We start from the raw sequence: 25,936 nt of genomic DNA, 5'->3' as shown, positions 1-25,936 counted from the left end.
GGAACTACCGGTTATGGGTTGGGATCTTGTGGACTGGGGGCATCTTATTGTGGCCATCTATCTGGAATTGCTGTATGACCGTGGATGGAAGAAATTAAGCTAATTGCATCATTAACTTGCCTAGGTGATTAATACAACCCACAACCTCAGATCTTCACAGGCCTTTAATAGCTTTGTTGCATACATAGATTTATTTTCTCAACTATTCTTTGATTACTGCTAAATTGAGCACATAAGTATTTGGAAGCATTGTCCATGTTAGTAATTTGTTGAGCCCACCTATACCTGCATTGCTTTCATAGTCACGATTGTTAGCCTTGTGAGAACATTACACTTCTAGCTGAGGTTACAAACAACCCTTGAAAAATACTTCTGTAAGATTATCATTATCGGCTGTTTCCTGCCAACTACATCATGGCATAATTTGCTTCATAATAAGTCACCTTAGGTTCACCGATGAGCTGAGTCTTGGTTCTCAGTCACAGATTTCATCTAAAAGTGGTAAAAAAGGAAACCACATGCTTAATATATGCTCTATGCTCCATTTAAAATATAATAAAGAGGTTTAGTCCCACATGTCATTATTTCCAAATTTCTGTAATTCCAAGTATCTGCTCTCTAGCCGCAGACAATTATTATGATTTCTTTTAGAGGATTGGTAATGAAAAAGAAAGACCGGTGGAGTCTTAGCTTTGGAGTCGGCCATGCTCGGGTCTCTCTTTTAAAGATGGCAGCTCAAGATTTGTGGTGGCGCCAGTTGCGCATGCATGAGCCAAGCACGGAGAACGCATCTCCCACCTCCTGTGATTATCCGTTGTGTTCATTAATAGGGTGTTTGTATAAAATTCATTAGCAGCTGAGCTGTTTGATCTCTAACTAAACAAGTTAGCAGAATTGCTTGTTTGTCAGGGGGCGAAGGGGGGAGCTAATTATGTAAAGGACATGAGTCGTCAATATTTAATTTCCAGTTGCTGTATCCTTGTGGCTGATAAAGAATTAACCATTTTTACTCTGGCAACCAAACGTATGCAGGAGAGACGGGTAGATTATGATTTAACCATGGCAGTAGGGCACTGATTGGACACCAGGCTCTGGGCGGTCGTTTCTACAAGCACTTTGCATTTTTTACATTGCTTTACTAGAGCTATCCAAATGTTGGCCAGACATTGCCCTTTTTTATAGCCACCTGTATTTTTGGGAAACTTTACAGAGATGAATGAACCAACACGGATTTATTTAACAGGATTCAGTGTTATTTTACAATCCAGCAAACATAAAGAAAAAACGTACTTTTTGGTTACAGAATGCATGAAAAATATAAATATATTTGTTGCACATATAGGAAATGAACGCGTGTCATCTTCAGTAGCCCGTATTAGATTTGCATTCGTTTTTTTTTTTTTCTCCATTAAAGCCCTCCAAATAGCGTAATTCTGGATATTTTATAGTATATTTCACAAGATATTGATTTTCTGTTTCCCCCTAGGGTGCACTAATCCTTTATTAATGTCACCGGCGGAGCAGGCGGCAGAGCAGAAAGTGTTAAGCGAGACTTGTCCTTGCTCCGGCTAAATGATTAGTATTCATTTCACATTTCCTGGACCCCAGCCCATGCAGGGATACGCTCCCGCGGCCTCTGGAGAGGTCCCCTTCCCAGCATGTACTCGGCATGGAAGGATGACTAGATAGAGCAGTTCACTTTGTTAATAATACACCTGGAGAGTCAAATAGGATGTGCTATAAATTACCATTAACGAGAAGACCCCAAAAGTGACCTTTAGGTTTTAGAGAGAGAGAGCAAATCCAAGACTTTTCGCAAAGAGTTAATTCTATTATAAATATAGCCTGTTTCTGTAAGGCAAGCTTATTTTCCCCGACGGTGTCAGAAGCAGCCATTTCTGTGTATCTGTGCCAGATCTCAGCAGGTGAGGACTTTGCTGGTCACACTCCCTGTACAGACTGAATGAGCCAGGCTGGCGTGCCAGGCACGGTGCACACAGGAGGCGAGCAGTCTCAGCATCTGATCCCAGGCACACAAAGACCTCATCAATAGCAGAAATTTGCAGAAAGTTGTGTTTATAGAGAACAGCACACGACCCCGGAGCTGGATGTACATGAGTTTATATAAAAGCTCTTTTAAATAATAATAATAAAAAAAAGTGTTGTGTTTCATACTCTGGAGATATTCTACCTGTGGTTAACTGTATATGGAAAGAATTTAGTCACAGCGCATAAAAAGAATTTAGTCACTGACTAATATTTACCTCTCTCGTCGAGCAAGCAATGCAGAAGCCCTTGACTGATGACTATATGCGGAGGCAGCCATTGTCACATTCATTAATTAATAAGATTACAGGGGCTGTACTTTCACAATTTAAGCCCCCGTCTCACATAGCGAGATCGCTGAAGCGTCACCAATTTTGTGACGCAACAGCGACCTCGCCTGCAATCTCGCTAAATGTGACACATAGTGGCGACCGCCCCACCGCTGGATATCGCTGATCGTGCTCGAATGTCCTGGGCCATTTTTTATGTGTAACAAGGTACCAATGACCACCGAGGATCGCTTATCGCTGCTGCGTCGTTGAAGAGATCTGCCTGTTTGACATCTTACTAGCGACCATTTAGCGACGCACCAGCGATCCTTACCAGGTCGTATCGTTGTTGGGATCGCTGGTGCGTCGCTAAGTGAAACGGGACCCTAAGGCTAGTTTCACACTTGCTTTTTTTTGCAGCGCGTTTTTCCCGCAAAAAAACGCATTGAAAAAACGCATACATAAGCATACAACTGCTGCGTTTTTTTCAAGCATTTTTATGAGCATGCATGAAAAAAACGCAGCGTTTTTATGCGTTTGTATGCGTTTTTAGCGCGTTTTTACCGCGTTTGCGTTTTTTTCCAACATTTTTAGGTGGCCCCTCACACTACCCAAACCATGACTTTACTAACCCTAACCCTAACCCTAACCCTAACCCTGACCCTAACCCTTAACCAAATCATACTTAACCCTAACCCAAACCCTAAACCCTAACTAACCCTAACCCTAACCCTGACCCTAACCCTAACCCTAACCCTGACCCTAACCCTAACCCTAACCCTGACCCTAACCCTTAACAAAACCATACTTAACCCTAACCCTGACCCTAACCCTAACCCTAACCCTGACCCTAACCCTTAACCAAACCATACTTAACCCTAATCCTGACCCTAACCCTGACCCTAACCCTAACCCTAACCCTGACCCTAACCCTTAACAAAACCATACTTAACCCTAATCCTGACCCTAACCCTGACCCTAATCCTTAACAAAACCATACTTAACCCTAACCCTGACCCTAACCCTAACCCTGACCCTAACCCTAACCCTGACCCTAACCCTAACCCTAACCCTGACCCTAACCCTTAACAAAACCATACTTAACCCTAATCCTGACCCTAACCCTGACCCTAATCCTTAACAAAACCATACTTAACCCTAATCCTGACCCTAACCCTGACCCTAACCCTAACCCTAACCCTGACCCTAACCCTTAACAAAACCATACTTAACCCTAATCCTGACCCTAACCATGACCCTAATCCTTAACAAAACCATACTTAACCCTAACCCTGACCCAAACCCCAACCCTAACCCTGACCCTGACCATAACCCTAACCCTAAACCCCCTTAACTAACCCTAACTCTAACCCAAACCCCTAAATTCCATGGTTTAAAAAAAAAACCGCATATGCAAAAAAACGCATACATGAGCATGCCAGTGCGCACATATGCGCATCCATATGCTATAATGGCCATTTTTAGCGCAAAACATGCGCATATGTGCGCATGCGCTTTTTTGCAGGGCCAAAAAATGCAACATGCTGCGTCTGGAAAATCCCAACGCACACCCCAAAAAAACGCAGCGCATGAAAATCGCATACATGCGCTTACCAGCGCGCAGGTATGCGCACCCATGTTAAATATAGGGGAAAAAACGCATGCGCAGGTGTGCGTTTTTTTCCAGCGCTAAAAAACGCAAATGTGAAACCAGCCTTACCCTACTGATTTCTAGACAATAAACGTCACGTCATTCATTTTATTGGTGCGTAGTAAATCGTCAGTCTACATAAGATAATTATATCTAAAGACTAACTGGCCCCAGAACAGATCCCAATACTTTATAATATGTTACCCATGCCCTAAGAATCGTAGGACATAATTGCCATTTGGGCGGCTGGTAACTAGCTCGTCATCACATGCTGCAAAAACTCTTGGAAACTCTTCCTATTCTATTTTGTTCTTTTCTATTCTGTTCTATAGAATATCCACTTTTCTGTTCATATGAGAAGTTTTTGGTGCTTTTTGTTTCCCTGAAAAGTTTTTGAAAAACTCCCAGTGAAAAAAAAAAAGTGCTTGTCACTTCTTTAAAGAGGATCCTGATAGAATCCTACCCAAACTATTCACTGTCAAATAAAAGGGCTGCAACAAAAAAAAAAGCACTTCAGGAGAAAACTCTTCCAAAACTGTTTCAGGAATAGAAAAACTCCTCAAAGAACCACTGAGTTTTCCGAGCTGGCATAGCTTCAGGGAAGTGCAGTCATATTTGCAATGGCTTCGCTGCCGTCCTCCTTTACTGTGAGTTTTTGTTTGGAATCCTCCCAAAAAATAAACATGCGACTTCTTTTCTCCGCTAAAAGGTTTCCAAACCCCGAAGAACCCTAAGGCTACGCTCACACGCTGCGGTTTTTGCTGCGGTTCCGCTGCGGTTTTTGCCGCAGCAGAACTGCAGCAGTTCTGCAGACAGTGTACAGTAGCATGTTATCCTATGGGATTAACATTCTGCTGTGCACACGCTGCGGATTTTTAACTGCGGAAAAGCTGCGGTTTTGAATCCACAGAAACAATTGACATGTCAATTATTTCTGCGGTTTCTGCTGCGGTTTGCCACCTATTCCATTGTCCAGGTGGCAAACCGCCGGTAAAATCGCAGGTATTTTAACTGCGGTTTTACCTGCGGTTCTGCAGATAAAAATCCGCAGACCAATCCGCAGTGTGTGCACATAGCCTAAAGAGGAGAGGTTAAAAAATTTGGCTTGACATGTGCACTGCGATGTTGGTTTTACATTGCTGTGCATTATATTTCAATTTCTACTGCGCTTTTACGGCTCTTTTTCAAGCAGCCTCCAGGTGGAACCCACCTGAAAAAGACATTGTGTTCACATACCGTTAGGCTGTGTGCCCACGTTGCGTTTTTGTAAGTGTTTCCACAGCGTTTGTGCCGGCTCAGACGCTGCAGAAATGCTTACAAGATGCTTCTAATTCATTTGCATGCGTTTTTGACTTTTTGTGCCAATGCATGCGTTTTTAACCGCTCAGGAATCGCTTAGCGGCTAAAAACGCAGCATGCACATTATTTTCCGCATAGCTGAGCGTTTTAGCCATCCCCAATGTTCCCAGAAATCGCGTGTCAAAAAATGCGTAAAAAAACGCACAAGAAACGCACGTCTTTTTCCGCGCATTTTCTGGGAAAGGGGATCCTTTTCCTGAGCGTTTAAAAACGCTAGCGTGGGCACATAGCCTTAAAAAGGTTTTTGAGAATGGTTTTTCAGCAAAATCTTCTTTGAAAAGTCTGTGCCAACCTGGCCCTCTCATCAGTTTAGCAAGACATGTGGTTGTGCAGTTGCTTTTCATTTATTAGGCCTTTATAGAGCACCCTGATCTGAAAAGGATTTGTCCTAGCAATATACTCCCTGAAAGACTTCTGTATAATTCTCTACAGTGGAAGTTGATTCAAAAGTTCATCATTTTCTGAATTCAGACTCCCTTTGTATAATTTTTCCCTACAATGGCTACTAAATAGTGATGAGCAAACGTGCTCGGATAACATCTTAACTGAGCATGCTCCAGTGTTATCCGAACGTCTGGAAGTGCTTATGTTCAAGTCCCTGCGGCTGCATGATTTGCGGCTGTTAGGCCTCTTTCACACATCCGGTGTCAGGGGTCCGGCGGCATGCGGCGAAAAGCCGGGCCGCCAGATCCGGCCTGCAGCGGTGACACCGGATGTACATGCGGCGCCTGATGCGGCTTGGAGGACATTTAAAGGAGCCGCAGCACCGGGGGTCGAGAGAGCCAGCCGGAGAGAGATCGGGAGGCGAGAGAGCAGCCAGAGAGACAGCGGGGGATGAGAAAGCAGCCAAAGGGAGAGCGGGGGACAAGAGAGCAGCCAGAGAGACAGCGGGGGACGAGAGATCAGCCAGAGAGACAGCGGGGGACGAGAGAGTAGTCAAAGAGAGAGCGGGGGACGAGAGAGCAGCCAAAGAGACAGCGGGGGACGAGAGAGCCAGTCAAAGAAAGGTGTGGAGCATATGGAGAGAGAGAAGGGGAGGGGGAGAGAGAGATGCGCGCCGGGCACTTGTGGGGTTAAAACTCACAGTGCCCGGGCATGCTCTATTGAAAAAGCCGTTCCGGCGCTGCAAAAAAACGTTGCAGCCAAGGTTTTTTGCAGACGCCGGACGCCGCATGTTTGCCGTATCCGGCAAAGCCCGGAGGCACCGCATGTCCATCCGGCACGATGCGGCGATCATTACATTCTATGTGAAAAAAACGGATCCAATTCCGGATCCAGTTTTCACAATTTTCGCTGCATCGTGCCGGATTTAAAAAAACGGATGTGTGAAAGTAGCCTTAGACAGCCTCAACTCATGTGGGGATTCCCTAACAAACAGGCAATCCCCACTTGTGTTCAGGCTGTCTAACAGACACAAATCATGTAGCCTCACAGACTCGAACATAATATACGAGCATGCCAGAGATACTCTGATAACACCCGAGTATGCTAGAATAAGATCTGAGCATGTTCATTCCTCACTACTGCTAAACCATTATCCAGGAAAAAATACCTCGTCTTCACTATAGTGGGGGATTTATGAAAACCAACCTAAGGGAAAAGTCGAATTGTTGCACATAACAAATCAGGTTTCACTTCTCATTTTGATAAGGCCTTATGTGGAATACAACCATCGACTTAATCGGTTGCCATGGGCAACATGTCCTCCTTTTTCTTTGTACTAGTTTTGACAAATCTTCAATTTCCCCAAATATTCTAACCCATCAGTTACAGCATCACGTACAGTATACAGTTGTGCTCAAAAGTTTACATACCCCAGCAGAATATTTGCTTTCATTGCCTTCTTTCAGAGAATATGAATGATAACACCAAAACTTTTTCTCCACTCATGGTTAGTGGTCGGGTGAAGCCATTTATTGTCAAACTACTGTGTTTTCTCTTTTTTGAAATCATAATGACAACCCAAAACATCCAAATGACCCTGAACAAAAGTTCACATACCCTGGTGATTTTGGCCTGTTAACATGCACAGAAGTTGACACAAATGGGTTTGAATGGCTACTAAAGGTAACATCCTCACCTGTGACCTGTTTGCTTGTAATCAGTGTGTGTGCATAAAAGCTGAGTGAGTTTCTGGGATCCAGACAGACTCTTGCATCTTTCATCCAGCCACTGAAGTTTCTGTATTTTGAGTCATGGGGAAAGCAAAAGAATTGTCAATGGATCTATGGGAAAAGGTAGTTGAACTGTATAAAACAGGAAAGGGATACAAAAAGATATCCAAGGAATTTATATAATGCCAGTTAGCAGCGTTTAAAGTGTGATTAACAAATGGAAAGTCAGGAGTTCTGTAAAAACAAAACCACGGTCAGGTAGACCAACAAAAATTTTGTCCACAACTGCCAGGAAAATTATTCGGGATGCAAAGAAAAACCCTCAAATAACATCACCTGAAATACAGGACTCACTGAAAACTAGCGGTGTGGCAGTTTCAAAATGCACAATATGGATGCACTTGAAGAAAAATGGGCTCCATGGTCGAGTCACCAGAAGAAAGCCATTACTGCGCAAATCCCACTAAGTATCTCGCCTACACTACGCAAAACAGCACAGAGACAAGCCTCAAAACTTCTGTATCAAGGTGATATGTAGTGATGAGACCAAAATTGAACTTTTTGGCCACAACCATAAACTTTACATTTGGAGAGGTCAACAAGGCCTTTGATGAAAGGAACTGTAAAGCACGGAGGTGGATCGCTGATGTTTTGGGGATGTGTGAGCTACAAAGGCACAGGTAACTTGGTCAAAGTTGAAGGAAAGATAAATGCAGCATGTTATCAGCAAACACTGGAGGCAAATTTGCAATCAACAAGCCTGAAGCTGCACATGGAAAGTACTTGGACATTCCAACATGACAATGATCTAAAACACAAGGCCAAGTAGACCTGTTATTTGCTACAGCAAACAACGTGAAGGTTCTGGAGTGGCCATCTCAGTCTCCTGACTTCAATATTATTGAGCCACTCTGGGGAAACCTCAAGCGCACAGTTCATGCTAGACAGCCCAGGAAATACAGGAACTGGAGGCTTTTTGCCAAGAAGAGTGGGCAGCTTTACCATCTGAGAATATAAAGAACCTCATCCACAACTACTACAAAAGACTTCAAGACTTCTTTGAAGTTAGAGGGGGCAATACATGGTATTAAGAAATGGGGTATTTGAACTTTTGATCAGGGTCATTTGGATGTTTTGGATTGTCATTATGATTTAAATAGAGAAAACACAGTAGTTTAACAATAAATGGCTTCACCCAACCACTAACCATGAGTGGAGAAAAAGTTTTGGTGTTATCATTCATATTCTCTGAAAAAAGGAAAAGAAAGCAAAAATTCTGCCGGGGTATGTAAACTTCTGAGCACAACTGTAAATTATGTCTCAAACTTTATTGAAAATTGTAGGCAAAAGGGGCAACATTTGCCTGATACCCCACACAGGTGGAATGGAGCAAAAGTACAAAACAATATATAACATAGCAATAAAATTAATATGTTGGCATTAAACCATCAAAATTTTCTACGTGCCCACACAGGCAATTACAAAAAAGTTATAATTGTACTTAATAGTTTAGATTAGGATTATTAGCACGTATTATCCAGGGGATCTTACATAGGGATCCTACACATGCATCCTTTTATTAAAAGATTATTTTTCAGAAAAAATTGTAGGATCCCGCGTAATTGTCTTAGCCAGCAGAGGGAAAGTCGATGGCTGGGGGCAGATGTTTATAGCCTGGAAAGGGGGTAATATCCATGGAGGTTCCCAGGCTATTAATATCAGCTCACAGCTGTATACTTAGTCTTTTCTGGCTATTAAAATGGGGGACCCCCCAAAAATGACGTAGGGTCTTACCATAGAACCCCTTTTTGTCATCTGACGTGATAATCCATCCATGTGCCTGGGGCTATTTGACCGGGACGGATTATTACATCTGCACAATCGCCCGCGCACATGGGTGGTGTTCACGTGATCGCCATTGGGTGTCAGCTGATTCTGACAGGTGACACCCGGCACTAAGTGCCAGGAGCGGTCATGCACGGCTCCGGGTACTTTAACCCCAAAAATGATGCGATCAAACGCAATCGCAGCATTCCATGAGCCGGCAGAGGGCTGACATCGGGGGTCACCAAAGCTAGGAAACTTGCTGATCATACGCAGTGCATGATCAGCAACTTTCTCTGTCAGTGCAGAGCTGACAGTTTCTACAGCATGAGGATGCTACTGCATCTCCATGCTGTACAAGCGCTCAGTCTGCAAAAAATGATAGTCCCATATTGGAACAAAGTAAAAAAGTTTAAAAAAAGTTAATTTTTTTTACAATAATTGTAAAAATATTAAAAAATAATAATTCAAAAATCAAAAGATATTGTATCTATAAATAAATATTTTTATGAAAAACAAAAAACAATAAAAGTACACATATTTGGTATTGCTGCGTCCGCAACGACCTGACCTATTAATTTGTCCCTCTAGTTAGCCCCTTTAGTGAATACCATAAAAAAATTAAAAAACAATGCTTTACCATCATAACGCCGAACAAAAAGTGGAATAAAACGCAATAAAAAAGACAGATATAAATAAACATGTTACCACTGAAAACGCCATCTTGTCCCTCAAAAAACAAGCTGCCATACAGCATCATCATCAGAAAAATAAAAAAAGTTATAGATCTCAGAGTAAAGCGATGCAAAAATACCGTAATTTTTTTTTCTATAAAATATCTCCAACAAAGTATAAATCCGCACAGCTGGGAAGCACACTCAATGCACAGGTATTGTGTGAACTGAAACTGCAGGCATATATACAGCAGTAAGTGCTCCGTGAGCCGGGGTGCCACTCCAAAGAAAATAGCCACAATAGATACAAAACTTGAAAGAAACGGATGGCACTCACCGGTTAACAAACTTCTTTACTCCAATACTTTAAAACATCGTCGTCGGAAGGATGGGCGCAGGAGTGGAATGGACGACAGCCGTTTCTCACTGCAGTGGCGCTTCTACTGTGTGACCAGGAAAAAATGGCGCACTCAGGAAAAAATGGACCTCAGTTTATTGTAAAAAAAAATTGCTTTTAGCCATTAGGAAAATTATAAACTTCAGGCTATTCTTTCATCACCTATCAGTGGTATAAAATTCTGTGAGGCATTTGTGGTGTCAATATGATCACTGCACCCCAGATGAATTCATTGGGGAGTGTAGTTTGTAAAATGAGTTCACATATTATTATTATTATTATTTATTTATATAGCGCCATTGATTCCATGGTGCTGTACATGAGAAGGGGTTACATACAAATTACAGATGTCACTTACAGTAAACAAACTAACAATCACAGACTGATATAGAGGGGAGAGAGGACCCTGCCCTTTTGGGCTTACCTTCTACAGGATGATGGGGAAGGAGACAGTAGTTTGGGGGGTAGCAGCAGCTCCAGTGATGGTGAGGCAGCAGCTCCAGTAGTGGTGAGGGGGCAGTGGGGATCATTGCAGGCTGTAGGCTTTCTTGAAGAGATGGGTTTTCAGGTTCCGTCTGAAAGATCCGAGTGTGGTTGATAGCCGGAAGTGTTGGGGCAAAGAATTCCAGAAGATGGGGGCTATTCGGGAGAAGTCTTGGAGGCGGTTGGGTGAGGAGCGAATAAGTGTGGAGGAGAGAAGGAGGTCTTGGGAGGATCGGAGATTACCTGAGGGAAGGTATCGGGAGATTATTTCAGAGACATATGGGGGAGACAGGTTATAGATGGCCTTGTAGGTCAGTATTAGTAATTTGAATTGAATACGCTGAGGTAGTGGGAGCCAGTGAAGAGATTTGCAGAGGGGAGAAGCGGAGGAGTAGCGAGGAGAGAGATGAATTAGTCGGGCAGCAGAGTTAAGGATGGACTGGAGAGGTGCGAGGGTGTTAGCAGGGAGGCCACAGAAAAGGATATTGCAGTAGTTGAGACGGGAGATGATGAGGGCATGCACAAGCATTTTAGTAGAGTGAGGGTTGGTCAAGGGACAGATTCTGGAAATATTTTTGAGCTGGAGGCGGCAGGAAGTGGAGAGAGCTTGGATGTGCGGTTTGAAGGACAGGGCAGAGTCAAGAGTTACTCTGAGGCAGCGGACCTCCGGTACGGGGGAAAGCGTGATGACGTCAATTGTTATAGATAGGTCAGGTAAGGAAGGTCTTTGAAATGGGGGAAAGATGATCAGTTCAGATTTGTCCACATTCAGTTTGAGGAAGAGGGAGGAGAAGAAGGAGGATATGGCTGATAGACACTCCAGGATTTTGGACAGCAGAGAGGTGACGTCTGGGCCAGAGAGGTAGATCTGAGTATCATCGCCATAAAGGTGGTAATGGAATCCATGGGACTTTATGAGTTGCCCCAGGCCAAGTGTATAGATTGAGAAGAGTAGGGGTCCTAGAACAGAGCCTTGGGGGACTCCAACAGAGAGAGGGGTGTTATGAGCTCATTTTCCCCTTCACCATTGAGGTCTGATGAACTCCTTCTTCTGGTGAAGGAAGGTAGTGAGGTTGATTACCAAGCACCTGAGCTGGGAGAGGATGACTGGGCGATGGGGATCTCTGACTGGATATAAGGCAGCCGACGCCCTTCTGCCTCGCTGATGATTTCTCTGTGGAATTCTAGGAGACCAGTCTGATTCCTGCTCCTCAAAAGCTAAGTTTTCTGCTTTACCTTTTTGCATTTGTATTTTGTTTTTAGTTTGCCTTGCTTTTCTGGATTCTGCCATTCCCTGCTGGGGTGAGCTGAATTCCTTTTTGTCGGTTTGCGCTGTCAGAAAATACCTGAGTACTGACATAGTCTTTTTGAAGCCTAGCGTCTTCAGGGCCTTTTTCCCTGTCAGTCTGTTGGCTCTTATTTTGATAGGACAGGATAGGAAGGCTGCTGTCTGTAATCCGCGAAAAACCCTATCTAGTTAGCTTGGGCCCCATCATTTGCTCAGTATATCTTTCTATCTGTGTTAGTGTTTTTTCTTCTTGCTTCACTGTCATTATATGTTGGGGGCTGCCTATTGCTTTGGGATCTGCTCTGGGGCAGTTTAGATTTCCCTTTCTGTCTTTAGGCTAGGCAGTTCTCCGGCTGTGATCGAGGGGTCTAGGGCATCGTAGGAACCCCCCACGGCTACTGCTAGTTGTTATTGATAGGTTCAGAGGTCTGCAATCCGATAGCTGCCAACTTCTCTGTTTTTTCTGGACTTAGCTAGCATTTCTGTTTTTGCCTCCTACGGTGACTCATTCATAACAGAATCACCAGCCTTACGCAGATCCTAGGGTACTCAATAGCAGGAAAGAATAAAAAAAAAAAAAAAAAGTGTGTATATTTTTTCCTCTATATCTCTGAGGCCGTAGGGGGAATTTTTTTTCTCTCAATGGAGATAAAGCAATTGTCTGATCATGTGGAGCAGCTCGCTGCGGAAGTGCGGGGTATTTCCGCCTACCTTGCTCATTCACATGCTGCTGAACCAAAGATCCCTACTCCTGATGTGTTTTTTGGGGATCGGTCTAAATTTTTGAATTTCAAAAATAATTGTAAATTATTTTTTGCCTTGAAGCCTAACTCGTCAGGGAGCTCCACGCAGCAGGTTAAAATTATCATCTCTTTGCTGCGTGGCGATCCCCAGGATTGGGCGTTTTCTTTGAAACCTGATGATCCTAGTCTGACTAATGTGAACGCATTTTTTAAAGCCTTGGGGTTGTTGTATGACGAACCTAATGCTATTGATCAGGCTGAAAAGACCCTGTTGGCATTGAGCCAGGGTTGAGATTCTGCAGAATTGTACTGTCAAAAATTCCAAAAGTGGGCGGTCCTTACTGCCTGGAAAGATAATGCCTTGGCAGCTCTCTTTCGGAAGGGTTTGTCAGAAGCCGTAAAAGATACTATGGTGGGATTTCCTGTTCCCTCTGGTCTGGATGATTCTATGTCATTAGCCATTCAGGTTGATCGGCGTTTACGTGAACGCAGGACTGCACGAGAGGTGTGGCCACCTGTTGAACAACTGTCTGAACCTATGCAATGTGATAGAGTTTTGTCCAGAGAGCAACGTCAGGAGTTCAGAAAGCGTAATAAGCTGTGTTTTTTTTGTGGAGATGCCTCGCATATTATTTCTGTCTGTCCTAAATGAGAAAAACGTTTTGCACACACGTTTTCTGTGGGTGGTGTTCAACCTAAGTTTCTTCTGGCAATTACTCTGATCTGCTCCCTGTCCACATTTTCCGTCAAGGCTTTTGTGGATTCGGGAGCAGCCCTGAACCTAATGGACTTGGATTTTGCTAAACGTTGTGGATTTCCTATGACACCTCTGCGGACGCCTATCCCTTTGGGTGGGATTGATGCTACTCCTTTGTCGAAAAATAAACCTCAGTTTTGGACCCAGGTGGTAATGCGGGTCGCCCCAAACCATCAAGAAAGTTGCAGATTTTTGGTGTTGCATAATTTGCATGATACCATTGTTCTGGGGTTTCCCTGGTTGCAAATTCATAATCCAGTTTTGGACTGGAAATCTGTGTCTGTGGTGCGGTGGGGTTGTCGGTGTGCCCTTAGTGAGGCTCCGGTTTTTTCCACCTCTCCTCAGTCGCATGTTGTTCCTGACTATTTGGCGGACTTTTATGATGTATTTAGTGAGAATGAGTCTGTGTCTTTGCCTCCTCATAGGAGTTATGACTGTGCAATTGAACTGAGCCCGGGGTGTAAATTTCCCAAGGGTCGGCTCTTCAATTTATCTGTACCCGAGCACGAGGCTATGCGATCCTATATTAAGGAGGCGTTGGAGAAGGGTCATATTAGACCATCCTCTTCAGCATTAGGTGCTGGGTTTTTTTTCGTGGCCAAAAAGGATGGTTCATTAAGGCCTTGTATTGATTATCGTGCCCTCAACAAAATTACTATTAAATATCAGTATCCGTTACCCCTGATTTCGGATCTATTCTCCAGAGTTAAAAGTGCTTGCTGGTTTACCAAGCTTGACCTCAGGGGGTCGTATAATCTTATCCGCATTAAGCATGGGGATGAATGGAAGACGGCGTTTAATACTCCAGAGGGACATTTTGAGTACCTGTGATGCCTTTTGGGCTCACTAATGCCCCTTCTGTCTACCAGTGCTTCATGAACGACATTTTCCGAGACTTTGTGGATAAATTTTTGATTATCTATCTGGATGATACTTTGATCTTCTCCAAGGATTGGGATTCTCAGGTGGAACATGTTCGGACGGTGTTCCGGATCTTGAGGGAGAATTCCCTGTATGTCAAAGGATCGAAATGCCTTTTTGGGGTACAGAGGATTTCATTTTTGGGATTTATTTTGTCTCCGTCAACTATTGAAATGGATCCGGCCAAGGTACAGGCCATTTATGATTGGGTTCAGCCCACTTCTTTGATGGCCCTTCAGAAGTTTTTGGGTTTTGCTAATTTTTATCAGAAATTTATAGCAACATTTTCTAGTATTGCCAAGCCATTGAGTGATCTGACTTAGAAGGGTGCTGATGTGTTGAATTGGTCTCCGGAGGCTGTTTCTTCCTTTCAGGAGCTGAAGCGAAGATTCACTTCTGCCCCGGTTTTGCGGCAACCTGATGTCTCACTCCCGTTCCAGGTAGAGGTGGACGCTTCTGAGATTGGTGCAGGAGCTGTTTTGTCCCAAAAGGATCCTGTAACATCTAAAATGAATCCCTGTGCTTTCTTTTCCCGAAAGTTCTCCCCATCTGAACGTAACTATGATGTGGGGAATCGGGAACTGTTGGCCATGAAATGGGCATTTGAGGAGTGGAGACATTGGTTGGAGGGAGCTAATCATCAAGTCGTGTTCCTCACTGACCACAAGAATTTGATTTACCTGGAGTCGGCCAAACACTTGAACCCTAGACAGGCTAGATGGGCCTTGTTTTTTACACGTTTTGATTTTGTGGTCTCTTTTCTTCCTGGCACTAAGAATGTCAAGGCTGACGCTCTTTCTAGGAGCTTCTTTGCTGATTCTCCTGTGGTGACCAAGCCTGGTACCATCTTAGGTGAAGGGGTAGTTCTTTCTGCCATTTGAGACGTGCTCTGGAAGAGTTCCAGGAGGACAAACCTGAGCGTTGTCCCAGTGGAAAGTTGTATGTTCCTGACCAGTGGAAGAAGAAAGTGATGTCTGAAGTTCATTGCTCTGCATTGGCTGGTCATCCAGGTATTTTTGGCACTAGAGATCTGGTGATTCAGTCTTTTTGGTGGCCCGCCTTGTCTCGTGATGTCAGGAATTTTGTGCAGTCCTGTGGGACTTGCTCCCGGTCTAAACCTTGTTCTCGCTCTAGTGGGTTGTTGATGCCTTTGCCGGTCCCCAGGAGGCCATGGACCCATATTTCAATGGATTTCATCTCTGATATGCCTGTCTCTCAGAGAATGACTGTTTTTTGGGTGATTTGTGATAGGTTCTCTAAGATGGTTCATCTTGTACCACTCCCTAAGTTGCCATCTTCTTCTGAGTTGGTGACCCTGTTTTTGCAACAGGTGGTTCGCTTGCACGGGATTCCTGAGAACATTGTATCTGACAGAGGAGTTCAGTTTGTGTCTAGATTTTGGAGGACGTTCTGTTCCAAGCTGGGAATTCAGTTGTCCTTCTCCTCTGTGTTTCACCCTCTGACCAATGGGCAGACGGAGAGAACAAACCAGACCTTGGAGTCGTATTTGAGATGTTTTATTTCCGCTGATCAGGATGATTGGGTTTCATTTTTGCCCTTGGCCGAATTTGCTTTAAATAATAGAGCTAGTTCTGCCACTTTGATGTCACCTTTTTTTTGTAACTTTGTGTTTCATCCTCGATTTTCTTCAGGGCAGGTGGAGCCCTCTGCCTGCCCAGGTGTTGACACTGTGGTGGAGAGAATGCACCAGATCTGGGACCAAGTGGTGGATAAGTTATCTCTCTCCCAGGAAAAGGCCCAGCGGTTTTCCAACCGACATAGGACCATTGGTCCCCAGTTTAAGGTTGGTGATATGGTTTGGTTATCATCAAAAAATATCGCTATGAAGGTAGCTTCTCCTAAGTTTAAGCCTAGATTTATTGGGCCTTACAAGATTTTGGAGATCATTAATCCGGTCTCTTTTCGGTTGGCTCTTCCTGTCACATTTAAAATCCATAATGTGTTTCATGAGTCCTTGTTGAAGAGGTTTGTTGAACCAGTAGTTCCTGGGGTGGTAATTCCGGACCCTGTATTGGTTGAAGGTAACATGGAATATGAGGTAGAGAAGATACTCCATTCCCGTCTGGCTAGACGGAGACTCCAGTATTTGGTTAAGTGGAAGGGTTATGGTCAGGAGGATAATTCCTGGGTCTCTGCCTCTGATATTCATGCCAAAAGATTGGTGCGTGCCTTTCATCGAGCTCACCCTGATCGCCCTGGTGGCGTGGATGAGGGTTTGGTGACCCCTCCTCAAGGGGGAGGTACTGTTATGAGTTCATTTTCCCCTTCACCATTGAGGTCTGCTGAACTCCCTCTTCTGGTGAAGGAAGGTAGTGAGGCTGATTACCAAGCTGGGAGAGGATGACTGGGCAACGGGGATCTCTGACTGGATAAAAGGCAGCCGACGCCCTTCTGCCTCGCTGGTGATTTCTCTGTGGAATTCTAGGAGACCAGTCTGATTCCTGCTCCTCAAAAGCTAAGTTTTCTGCTTTGCCTTTTTGCATTTGTGTTTTGGTTTTAGTTTGCCTTGCTTTTCTGGATTCTGCTATTCCCTGCTGGGGTGAGCTGAATTCCTTTTTGTCGGTTTGCGCTGTCTTCAGAAAATACCTGAGTACTGACATAGTCTTTTTGAAGCCTAGCGTCTTCAGGGCCTTTTTCCCTGTCAGTCTGTTGGCTCTTATTTTGATAGGGTTTTTCGTGGATTGCAGACAGCAGCCTTCCTATCCTGTCCTATCTAGTTAGCTTGGGCCCCATCATTTGCTCAGTCTATCTTTCTATCTGTGTTAGTGTTTTTTCTTCTTGCTTCACCGTCATTATATGTTGGGGGCTGCCTATTGCTTTGGGGTCTGCTCTGGGGCAGTTTAGATTTCCCTTTCTGTCTTTAGGCTAGGCAGTTCTCCGGCTGTGATCGAGGGGTCTAGGGCATCGTAGGAACCCCCCACGGCTACTGCTAGTTGTTGTTGATAGGTTCAGGGGTCTGCAATCCGATAGCTGCCAACTTCTCTGGTTTTTCTGGACTTAGCTAGCATTTCTGTTTTTGCCTCCTACGGTGACTCATTCATAACAGGGGGTTCTGTCGATCTGGCATCTCAGGGGCTCTGCTAATGTGACATGGCATCCTCAAACCATTCCAGTAAAATCTGAACTCCAACATTTCACCTCTTCCTTTCTGAGTTTTGCACTGTGCCTCAAAAGTAGTATTCCCCCACATATGGGATATTGGCATACTCAGGAGAAATTGCACAACAAATTGTATGGTGCAATTTTTCCTGTTACCCTTATGAAAATGCACAATTTGGGGTCAAAATAACATTTTTGTGGGAAAAGTGTGATTTTTTTTTTTTTTATTTTCATGGCTCAACATTATAACCATCTATGAAAAACCCGGGGGGTTCAAAGTGCTCACCACGCATCTAAATACATTCCTTAAGGGGTCTATTTTCCAAAATGGGGTCACTTGTGGAGGGGTTATCACTGTTTAGGCACATCAGTGGCTCTCCAAATGGAACATGACGTCCGCTAATGATTTCAGGAAATTTTACATTAAAAAAGACAAATGATGCTTCTTCCCTTTCAAGTCCTGCCGTGCGCCCAAACATTAGTTTTCACGCTCATATTGGGTATTGGCATGCTCAGGAGAAATTGCACAACAACATGTATGGTGCAATTTCTCCTTGAATGTGGTTTTGAGCAACTTGAGGGGTGCAGTTTTAGATTCTTTCCACTTTTGGGTATCTTCTATCATATAGACTGCTCAAAGGGACTTCAACTGTGATGTGGTCCCTAAAAAAATTGTTTTGTAAATTTTGTGGTAAAAATGGGAAATCACTGGTCAACTTTTAACCCCTATAACTTCCTAACAAAAGTAAATTTTGGTTCCAAAATTTTGCTGATGTAAAGCAGACATGTGGGAAATGTAAACTATTAAGCATTTTGTGTGACATATCTCTGTGATTTAAGGGCATGAAAATTCAAAATTGGAAAATTGCAAAATTTTCGCCAAGTTTCTATTTTTTTCACAAATAAACGCAAGTCGTATCGAAGAAATTTTAGCACTATCGTGAAGTACAATATTTCACAAAATAATATTCTCAGAATCACCAGGATCCGTTGAAGCAGTCCAGATTTATTACCTCATAAAGTGACAGTGGTCAGAATTGTAAAAATTGGCCTTTTCATTAACGTTCAAACCACCTTCAGGGGTAAAGGGGTTAATAACCAGCTAGGCAGACAGCTGCACACTGACATTAATAGCCTAGGAAGGGGTCATGGATATTGCCCCCCAGGATAAAAACATCAGCTCACAGCCGCCCCAGAAGAGGCGCATTCATGAGATGTGCCAATTCTGGCACTTAGCCTCTCTCTTCCCACTTGCCCTGATGCGGTTGCAAGTGGGGTGATAGTTGGGGGTGAGGGGGTTGATGTCACCTTTGTATTGTCAGGAAACATCAAGCCCAGAGGTTAGTAATGAAGAGGTATCTATAAGATGCCCCCATTAATAACCTCATAGTGATTTTGTATAAAAACACACACACACAAAATAAAGTCCTTTAATTGAAAGAATGGCACAGACTTCTTTAATCAATCTTAATTAAACCATACTTAATGCATTGCCCATTCCAGTGACACCATTGTTCTCTGCAAGAGAATTAAAGTAATGAGCAACAATATTCCTCACCTGTTCACCATGAAGATGATAATCCATTTCTTCCACGATGGGTCTAGCTCTGCTACATCTAGATGGCAGACTGCTTGGTTGCAGGATGCAACTATACAGTCTGCTAACCATCAGAGAAATTGAGCAGCTTCTACTACCGCTGCTCAGTATCTCGCCATGAACTTCTATGACCTGACTGACATCACCACGAGTGTGAGAAAGTTCTCATGCTCGCGGTGCCGTCAGAAAGATCCTGGAAGTTCACAGACAATGAACTCATGTCAACTAACTGACGGTGCTCAAGCTGACGTCAGGTGAAGTGAGTTCATTGGCTGTGAACTCAACATTGATCCGAATGCAATCCAATTTTTTTTCCGAATTGCATTCATCCTATTTCATCGCAAGTGAGAATGAGCCCTTAGTGTGATTATTTTCAGGGGGGTAAATATGCTGATTTAGAAGAGGTTGTCTGAGTATTGGACAACCCCTTTAATCTGGCGTACTATCTGATTTATATCTTTTTTTTTTTTTGCAAAGCACTCAACTAGCTAAGACATTCTGCCCTTCTGAAGCAGAAAAATTGTGGACATTTTTTAACGAAGACTATTTAGAAAGTTGCTTAACTTTGCATTTAGGGGGCAATTAAACAATGAAGAAAATCTATGGAATGTGTACATAGCCATCATAAAATTTTTTGCAAATGAAAATCAGTTCCATTTACCTGTTTTGGCGGTAGCACATTGATCTTTGCTGATGAATGGAACAATTGTGTGAATTTGTTTAAACAAATGTGGTGCATGTGGACTTAGTTGTACCCTTATTTTGTAAAATTAGATTTAATACTTCAGTTTGAAGTTCTTAGTGGAACATGGCGAAGCTTTAAAAGGTTTATTATCTTATATGGGAATGAGCAGAGTTATTTGTATCAGGAGGATTGGTGATTGCTTTTCTGCTTGATAAGAAGGAACTCATGTGGATACATAAATTACTAACACTCCTTCCACTTGGTTTAAATATTGATTCAGATGTTCACACTGTCTTTTAAGTAATTGACGTTATGTATGGAAGCACATGCACACATGTTTTATTATGATCATCATCACCTTTTTTTATCCTGACGCATGATCATTAATTGATGTTAAGTTGTGTGTATTTAAATGATTCTTGTTCGCATTTGTGATAGAACTGTTGTGTTAATGGAATTGTGTGAAATGAAGAGAGCATAGCCGAGCCATCCATGAAATTGAGCTGTCCATACAGAACTCAATGTTGTATTCTAATAGAATGATCTGGCCAATAATGTAGAGCTGAAAGAAGAATTAATGCAAATGCGTAGGCCACATTTCTCCCCGTTTTATATCCATGATGCCATTTTGAAGAGTATTGTAAGCTGAAAATTTTACATTATAGGAAGCAAAACACAATGTTGAGAGTCTGAGATTTTCTTCATAAACCTGAGAAACTTAAAATATACAGCATGTCAAAGTCATAAAATTAGGGTCTTCAGAGTAAGTTCACAGGTATTACCGTATTTTTTGGCTTTACTAAGAGTCTTGAAAGTATCTTTGCTTTAATTTGTTGATATAAACCCACATACTGTATACATTATATTCAGATAAGCCTATCCCAAAGTCCACCTGTTTAAGGTGCCATTCACACTAGGTTTTGCCCCTTCATGTTGGAAGTTTACAGGAAGTTCAAAAAGACTGGACTTTATTCCAGTGGGATCTGCTTTTTCAGACTGGCACAGCGACACAGTTCCCTGAAAAATGGAACGCAAATCCAATGAAAGAAGCAAAATGGAATGTGAGCAGTCCCTTCAAATTGGGCCTAATAATTCTTCAAGATCAGTGTTGTTCATATCATTCTTGATGAAGGGGCATGCTGGAGTCAGACACTTCTACTTCAGCAAGGGATGCACACTTCTGAATGTATCAGGAGTGTCTGACAAGTGGCGTGCGCCTCCCTGTGACTCGCCACAAAACTTTCTCCTGTTGTAACTGTTTGTCGTGACTTAGACGAGCTGTAGCATCATGCCCTCGGCGCCCTACCGTCTCAACTCAGCTTCACCCATTTTGGCAGAACTAGGCAAAATTAGAGTGAACATTACAAAATTTGCAAAATTGTTGCGCAAACATTTTGAGACTTTTTAAAATAATTTACATCAGAATTCTTGTGTAATCACTATGATGAATCAGGGTCATGATCTTCTAATTGAAAGATTTTAAATTCACTTATATTTTGTGCTTTATTTAAGACTACATGTCCAGAAGATCATATTTTGCTTCATTTTGGGTGGTCATTTATAACAGGTTTCACTGTATAGTACTTCTAAGGAATCATTTGTTTTTTCCTGTTGCCAACTACCTGTCATGTTCCAGGTTGGATATGACACAGAAAATTCACAACTAACCTTTTTTTTTGTTTTGCCCCCGGTGGCCATTAGGGTCATTGCACTGTGGAGGTTTCGGTTCTAGTTTTCCCCCCGGTGGCCATTAGGGTCATTGCACTCTGGTTTCTTTGGTTTTGTGCACGTAATTATAAAACAGGTGTGATTGCTCTATAAAAGAGTGTCAGGTATGGTAATCAGTGTTGGTGATAGTCCTCAGTTACAAGCAAGCCTGGGTGAAGGATGGAGGTGAAGGAGAGTCCCGGGCAGCTCAATGAGAGTCTGGAGTGACTGACAGCTATGGTGTTTGTGAGGAGGGCTGGCATGGCTTGGTGGAGTTGCAGCTATGGTGTCAGCAAGGAGTTCTTGCATGGCTTGGTGGAGTGGCAGCTATGGTGTAGAGCTGCACTCATGATGCTGGAATCTTTTGCTTGAAAGCTGGACTCATATGCTGGACTCTGTTTCTGGACAGCTGCACGCAGGTGGTGGACTCTGTTTGCTCCAAGGCTGCACTATGGTGTTGGATCCGGTCGGAGGAAAAGATGCACGCAGGTGGTGGGCTCTGTTGCTGGGAGCGTAAGCAACAGAGGAAAGCTAAGTGGTGATTCCCTGTTTTGTCTCTTTTGTGTGTTTTAGTGCAGTGGTGGGATTAGTTTCCGCACGTCCACTTCACTAGTGAGGGTTTAGGTGCAGGGCGAGTCAGGGTTTTTAGGTTCCTGATCGGTGCCCGGTGCGGAACCGGCCTAGGGAACGTTAGGAGTGTAGAGACACTGACTCAGGGGAGAGCAGGAGGTCTCCACTTTCCCCATTTCCCTATCGCAGGGCCCACCATTGCAAATGTTTTTCTATCCCCTGTGTCTGGTTGTATTAGTTACCAGCCTGCAGGCCACATCACCCTGGACAATTACACGTGTCGTGTCCTGTTGTATTAGTTACCGGCCTGCTGGCTGTGTCACACAGGATGGGGCACGTGACATTATCACCAACCATACATTTTCTCTGGTGAGCCTTGGGCCTTGTTCAGACCTGTGAGCAATTGCTGCTGGCCCTCACTTAGGTGAGTGAGGAGCTGCATGGTGTGTTGAAGCAGTTCCAGCAGCAGTAATCAGGGTCTGGGGCCTTCCCTATGACTCAACTGGAAAATCAAGTAGCGGCTGGCAATGAAGCCCCCTAGAGTCGCTGCTGGGGAGCGGGACTTGCTCATACAGGCAGACGCACCCAGACAGGTGGGTGGAGTTGGTGTCCCCATAATGCTGTCTGGGGTTCCCCGAAGTGAAGGGGTACGTCCCGGTAGTGAGCAGACTGGGTTATAGTCCGTGGGGCTCACTCCAAATCTTCCATACCACCGAAGAAGCCGCCCCCTCCTAGTCGTGTGGAGGAAGGCGACTAGGGAGTGTATTTTTTCTTACATATCCCAGGCCCCTCCCTCACCGGTGTGTGCAGCAGGTATGCTGCGGGGGAGTAGGGGCAAATCTCAACCCTCGCCATTAGCCAGCCCTGGGAGGCGCAGACCTCGTGTTGTAAAGGGTTGAAGGGTGGTGTTCCCTTGGTGAATAGTGGGGGTGTGAGTGTGCTGACACAGGGGGATGCCTCTGTTGTCGATCCCAGAATGAGTTCACCGAATTATGACAAACAAATGTGTGGCAAAAAACGTTCAGGTCCGGACCTGTATGAACGAGCATGTATGGGTGGCCACCAAAGAACATCCTGTAGAAGTGTGTTGCGGAATCTTACCAGCTCATACCGAACATGCACATACATAACTCGTTCCCCAGGTTGGCGCTTTGGAGATGTGTGGTGCCTCCAGAACTTATATTGCCAATACCAGCGGTGCGTTTGTCATTAACCTGAAGTGCAGGTGGTTTGCTGGGTGAACTCTGGATCCTGGCATCCCCGCTGTAGGTGGTTCCCTAATGAGGAGTGGTCTGGAGGGTCCAGAGGCCCCTCATTAAGGGGAGGGTACTGTCATGATCCAGGTTGGATATGACAGAGAAAATTCACAAGTAACCTTTTTTTTCCTTTAGCTGTGCTAAAGGTGGTTTTGCCCCCCGGTGGCCATTAGGGTCATCGCACTGTGGTGGTTTCAGTTCTAGTTTTCCCCCCGGTGGCCATTAGGGTCACTGCACTCTGATTCCTTTGGTTTTGGGCACGTAATTATAAAACAGGTGTGATTGCTCTATAAAGAGTGTCAGGTGTGGTAACCAGTGTTGGTGATAGTCCTCAGTTACAAGCAAGCCTGGGTGAAGGAGGGGGCTGAAGGAGAGTCCCGGGCAGCTCAATGAGAGTCCTGGAGTGGCAGCTATGGTGTCTGCGAGGAGGGCTGGCATGGCTTGGTGGAGTTGCAGCTATGGTATCAGCAAGGAGTTCTTGCATGGCTTGGTGGAGTGGCAGCTATGGTGTAGAGCTGCACTCATGATGCTGGACTCGGTTGCTGGAAAGCTGGACTCAAGATGCTGGACTCTTTTGCTGGAAAGCTGGACTCATGCTGGACTCTGTTTCTGGACAGCTGCACGCAGGTGGTGGACTCTGTTTGCTCAAAGGTTGCACTATGGTGTTGGATCCGGTCGGAGGAAAAGATGCACGCAGGTGGTGGGCTCTGTTGCTGGGAGCATAAGCAACAGAGCAAAGCTAAGTGGTGTTTCCCTGTTTTGTCTCTTTTCCTTATGTGTGTTTTAGTGCAGTGGTGGGATTAGTTTCTGCACCGTCCACTTCACTAGTGAGGGTTTAGGTGCAGGGTGAGTCAGGGTTTTTAGGTTCCTGATCGGCGCCCGGTGCGGAACCGGCCTAGGGAACGTTAGGAGTGTAGAGACACTGACTCAGGGGAGTGCAGGAGGTCTCCACTTTCCCCGTCTCCCTATTGCAGGGCCCACCATTGTAAATGTTTCCCTATCCCCTGTGTCTGGTTGTATTAGTTACCGGCCTGCGGGCCACGTCACACTGGACAATTACACATGCCGGGTCCTGTTGTGTTAGTTACCGGCCTGCTGGCCGTGTCACACAGGACGGGGCACGTGACACTTCCCCATTTTCTAGTTGCAGTTTTGTAAATTACAGCAGACCCTAGAAAAATTTGCCACCCAAAAATTTTCACAACTGTCTAATGATATCATCTGAGCTTATAGATTGAGGCATAAATAGAACATATACAGGTTTTCTATAACTGAAATATGTTGAGAACCTTTTAACTGCTAATTAATTGTTTAAATTATTGGGGGACATCTAATATATTGTTAATTTCTATGATCTACAGGTGCCAAGAGGAGTGCCCCGTTGGTACATATGGTTACCAGTGTGCTGAAAGATGTGACTGCCAGAATGGAGCCAAGTGCTACCACATCAATGGTGCCTGTTTGTGTGAACCAGGCTTTAAAGGCATCCTCTGTGAGGAGCGGGTGTGTGCCGAAGGACTTTATGGACTCAAGTGTAACAAGAATTGCCCGTGTAATCTGACCAATACTCGTGGGTATGTATCCTGTAATTTGTAGAGAACAGAATTCACCCTGTCAATGAAATATCTTTGTGCGGAAGGTACAGCAGTGTGCTAAAGGGAAAGTCTTTATACCAAACTCATTGCTCAAACCATTATATGTGGAAGACGATTGATATTGCTCAATTCTTTTGGAGAAATGGATAAAGCTCTGGAGATGTAATGACTGGATGTCAATATGATGTCACTAAGGCCTCGTTGAGATGACCAGTAATTTATGTGATACACAAAAAAAAATAGTTTGATTTTAATCGGTGCTTTGGATCAGTTTTTCATCAATGTTTGGTCAGGTTTTCAGTTTCTTTCATCAGTAGTTCATCAATATTTTTTACATGCTTAAGAAAAAAATGTAAAGCTTCTCCTACTTATTACAATGTTAAAAGGAACCGGTCATGTAAGAAAATGCTATTAACCTGCAGATATGGGGTTAACCTGCAGGTTAATAGCGTTCTGAAGGTGCTTGGTGCCTGCACTGAGAGCTCCGCTGCCGGGAGAAAATTAACTTAATTCCTCCCAGCAGGCTCGGGCTTTCAATCATAGGGGTGGGCAGATGTAGCTTCCATTACCACTTTGGGCATAGTGAGCGGCAGCTGTAATCACGCCTCGGGACTGACTGACAGCCGGCGCAGCATTAAAGCTGTGCACTATACACTAAGCAATGACTTAAGCCATCCTGGCTACTCCCCTATGACTGAAAGCCCGAGGCAGTCGGGAGGAATAAAGTTTATTTCCTCTCGGCTGCGGGGCTCTAAGTGCGAGCGCCAAGCAGGTACAGAATGCTATTAACCTGCAGATTAACCCCATATCAGCAGGTTACTAGCATTTTTTACGCAACAGGTTCCTTTTAAATAGGCACAGCACAAGGATTGCACACGGA

At 44.1% G+C, this 25,936-nt stretch overlaps 1 protein-coding gene across 8 annotated transcripts in view; it reads left to right on the top strand.

The window, feature by feature from the left end:
* Positions 1–25,936, top strand: part of MEGF11 (multiple EGF like domains 11) — an 815,865-nt gene that overhangs the window by 538,602 nt on the left and 251,327 nt on the right. For all 8 annotated transcript variants that reach the window (XM_073568888.1, XM_073568889.1, XM_073568884.1 and 5 more), the window contains one exon: positions 24,823–25,035. In XM_073568888.1, coding sequence (XP_073424989.1) covers positions 24,823–25,035 — 213 coding nt within the window. The remainder of the gene's footprint in view (positions 1–24,822; positions 25,036–25,936) is intronic.

Source organism: Dendrobates tinctorius, unplaced genomic scaffold (genome assembly GCF_039654945.1).
Source record: "Dendrobates tinctorius isolate UK_male_01 unplaced genomic scaffold, ASM3965494v1 ptg000022l, whole genome shotgun sequence".
NCBI lineage: Eukaryota > Metazoa > Chordata > Amphibia > Anura > Dendrobatidae > Dendrobates > Dendrobates tinctorius.
The sequence above is the reverse complement of the archived record's forward strand: the minus strand, read 5'-3'. Positions and strand labels throughout refer to the sequence as shown.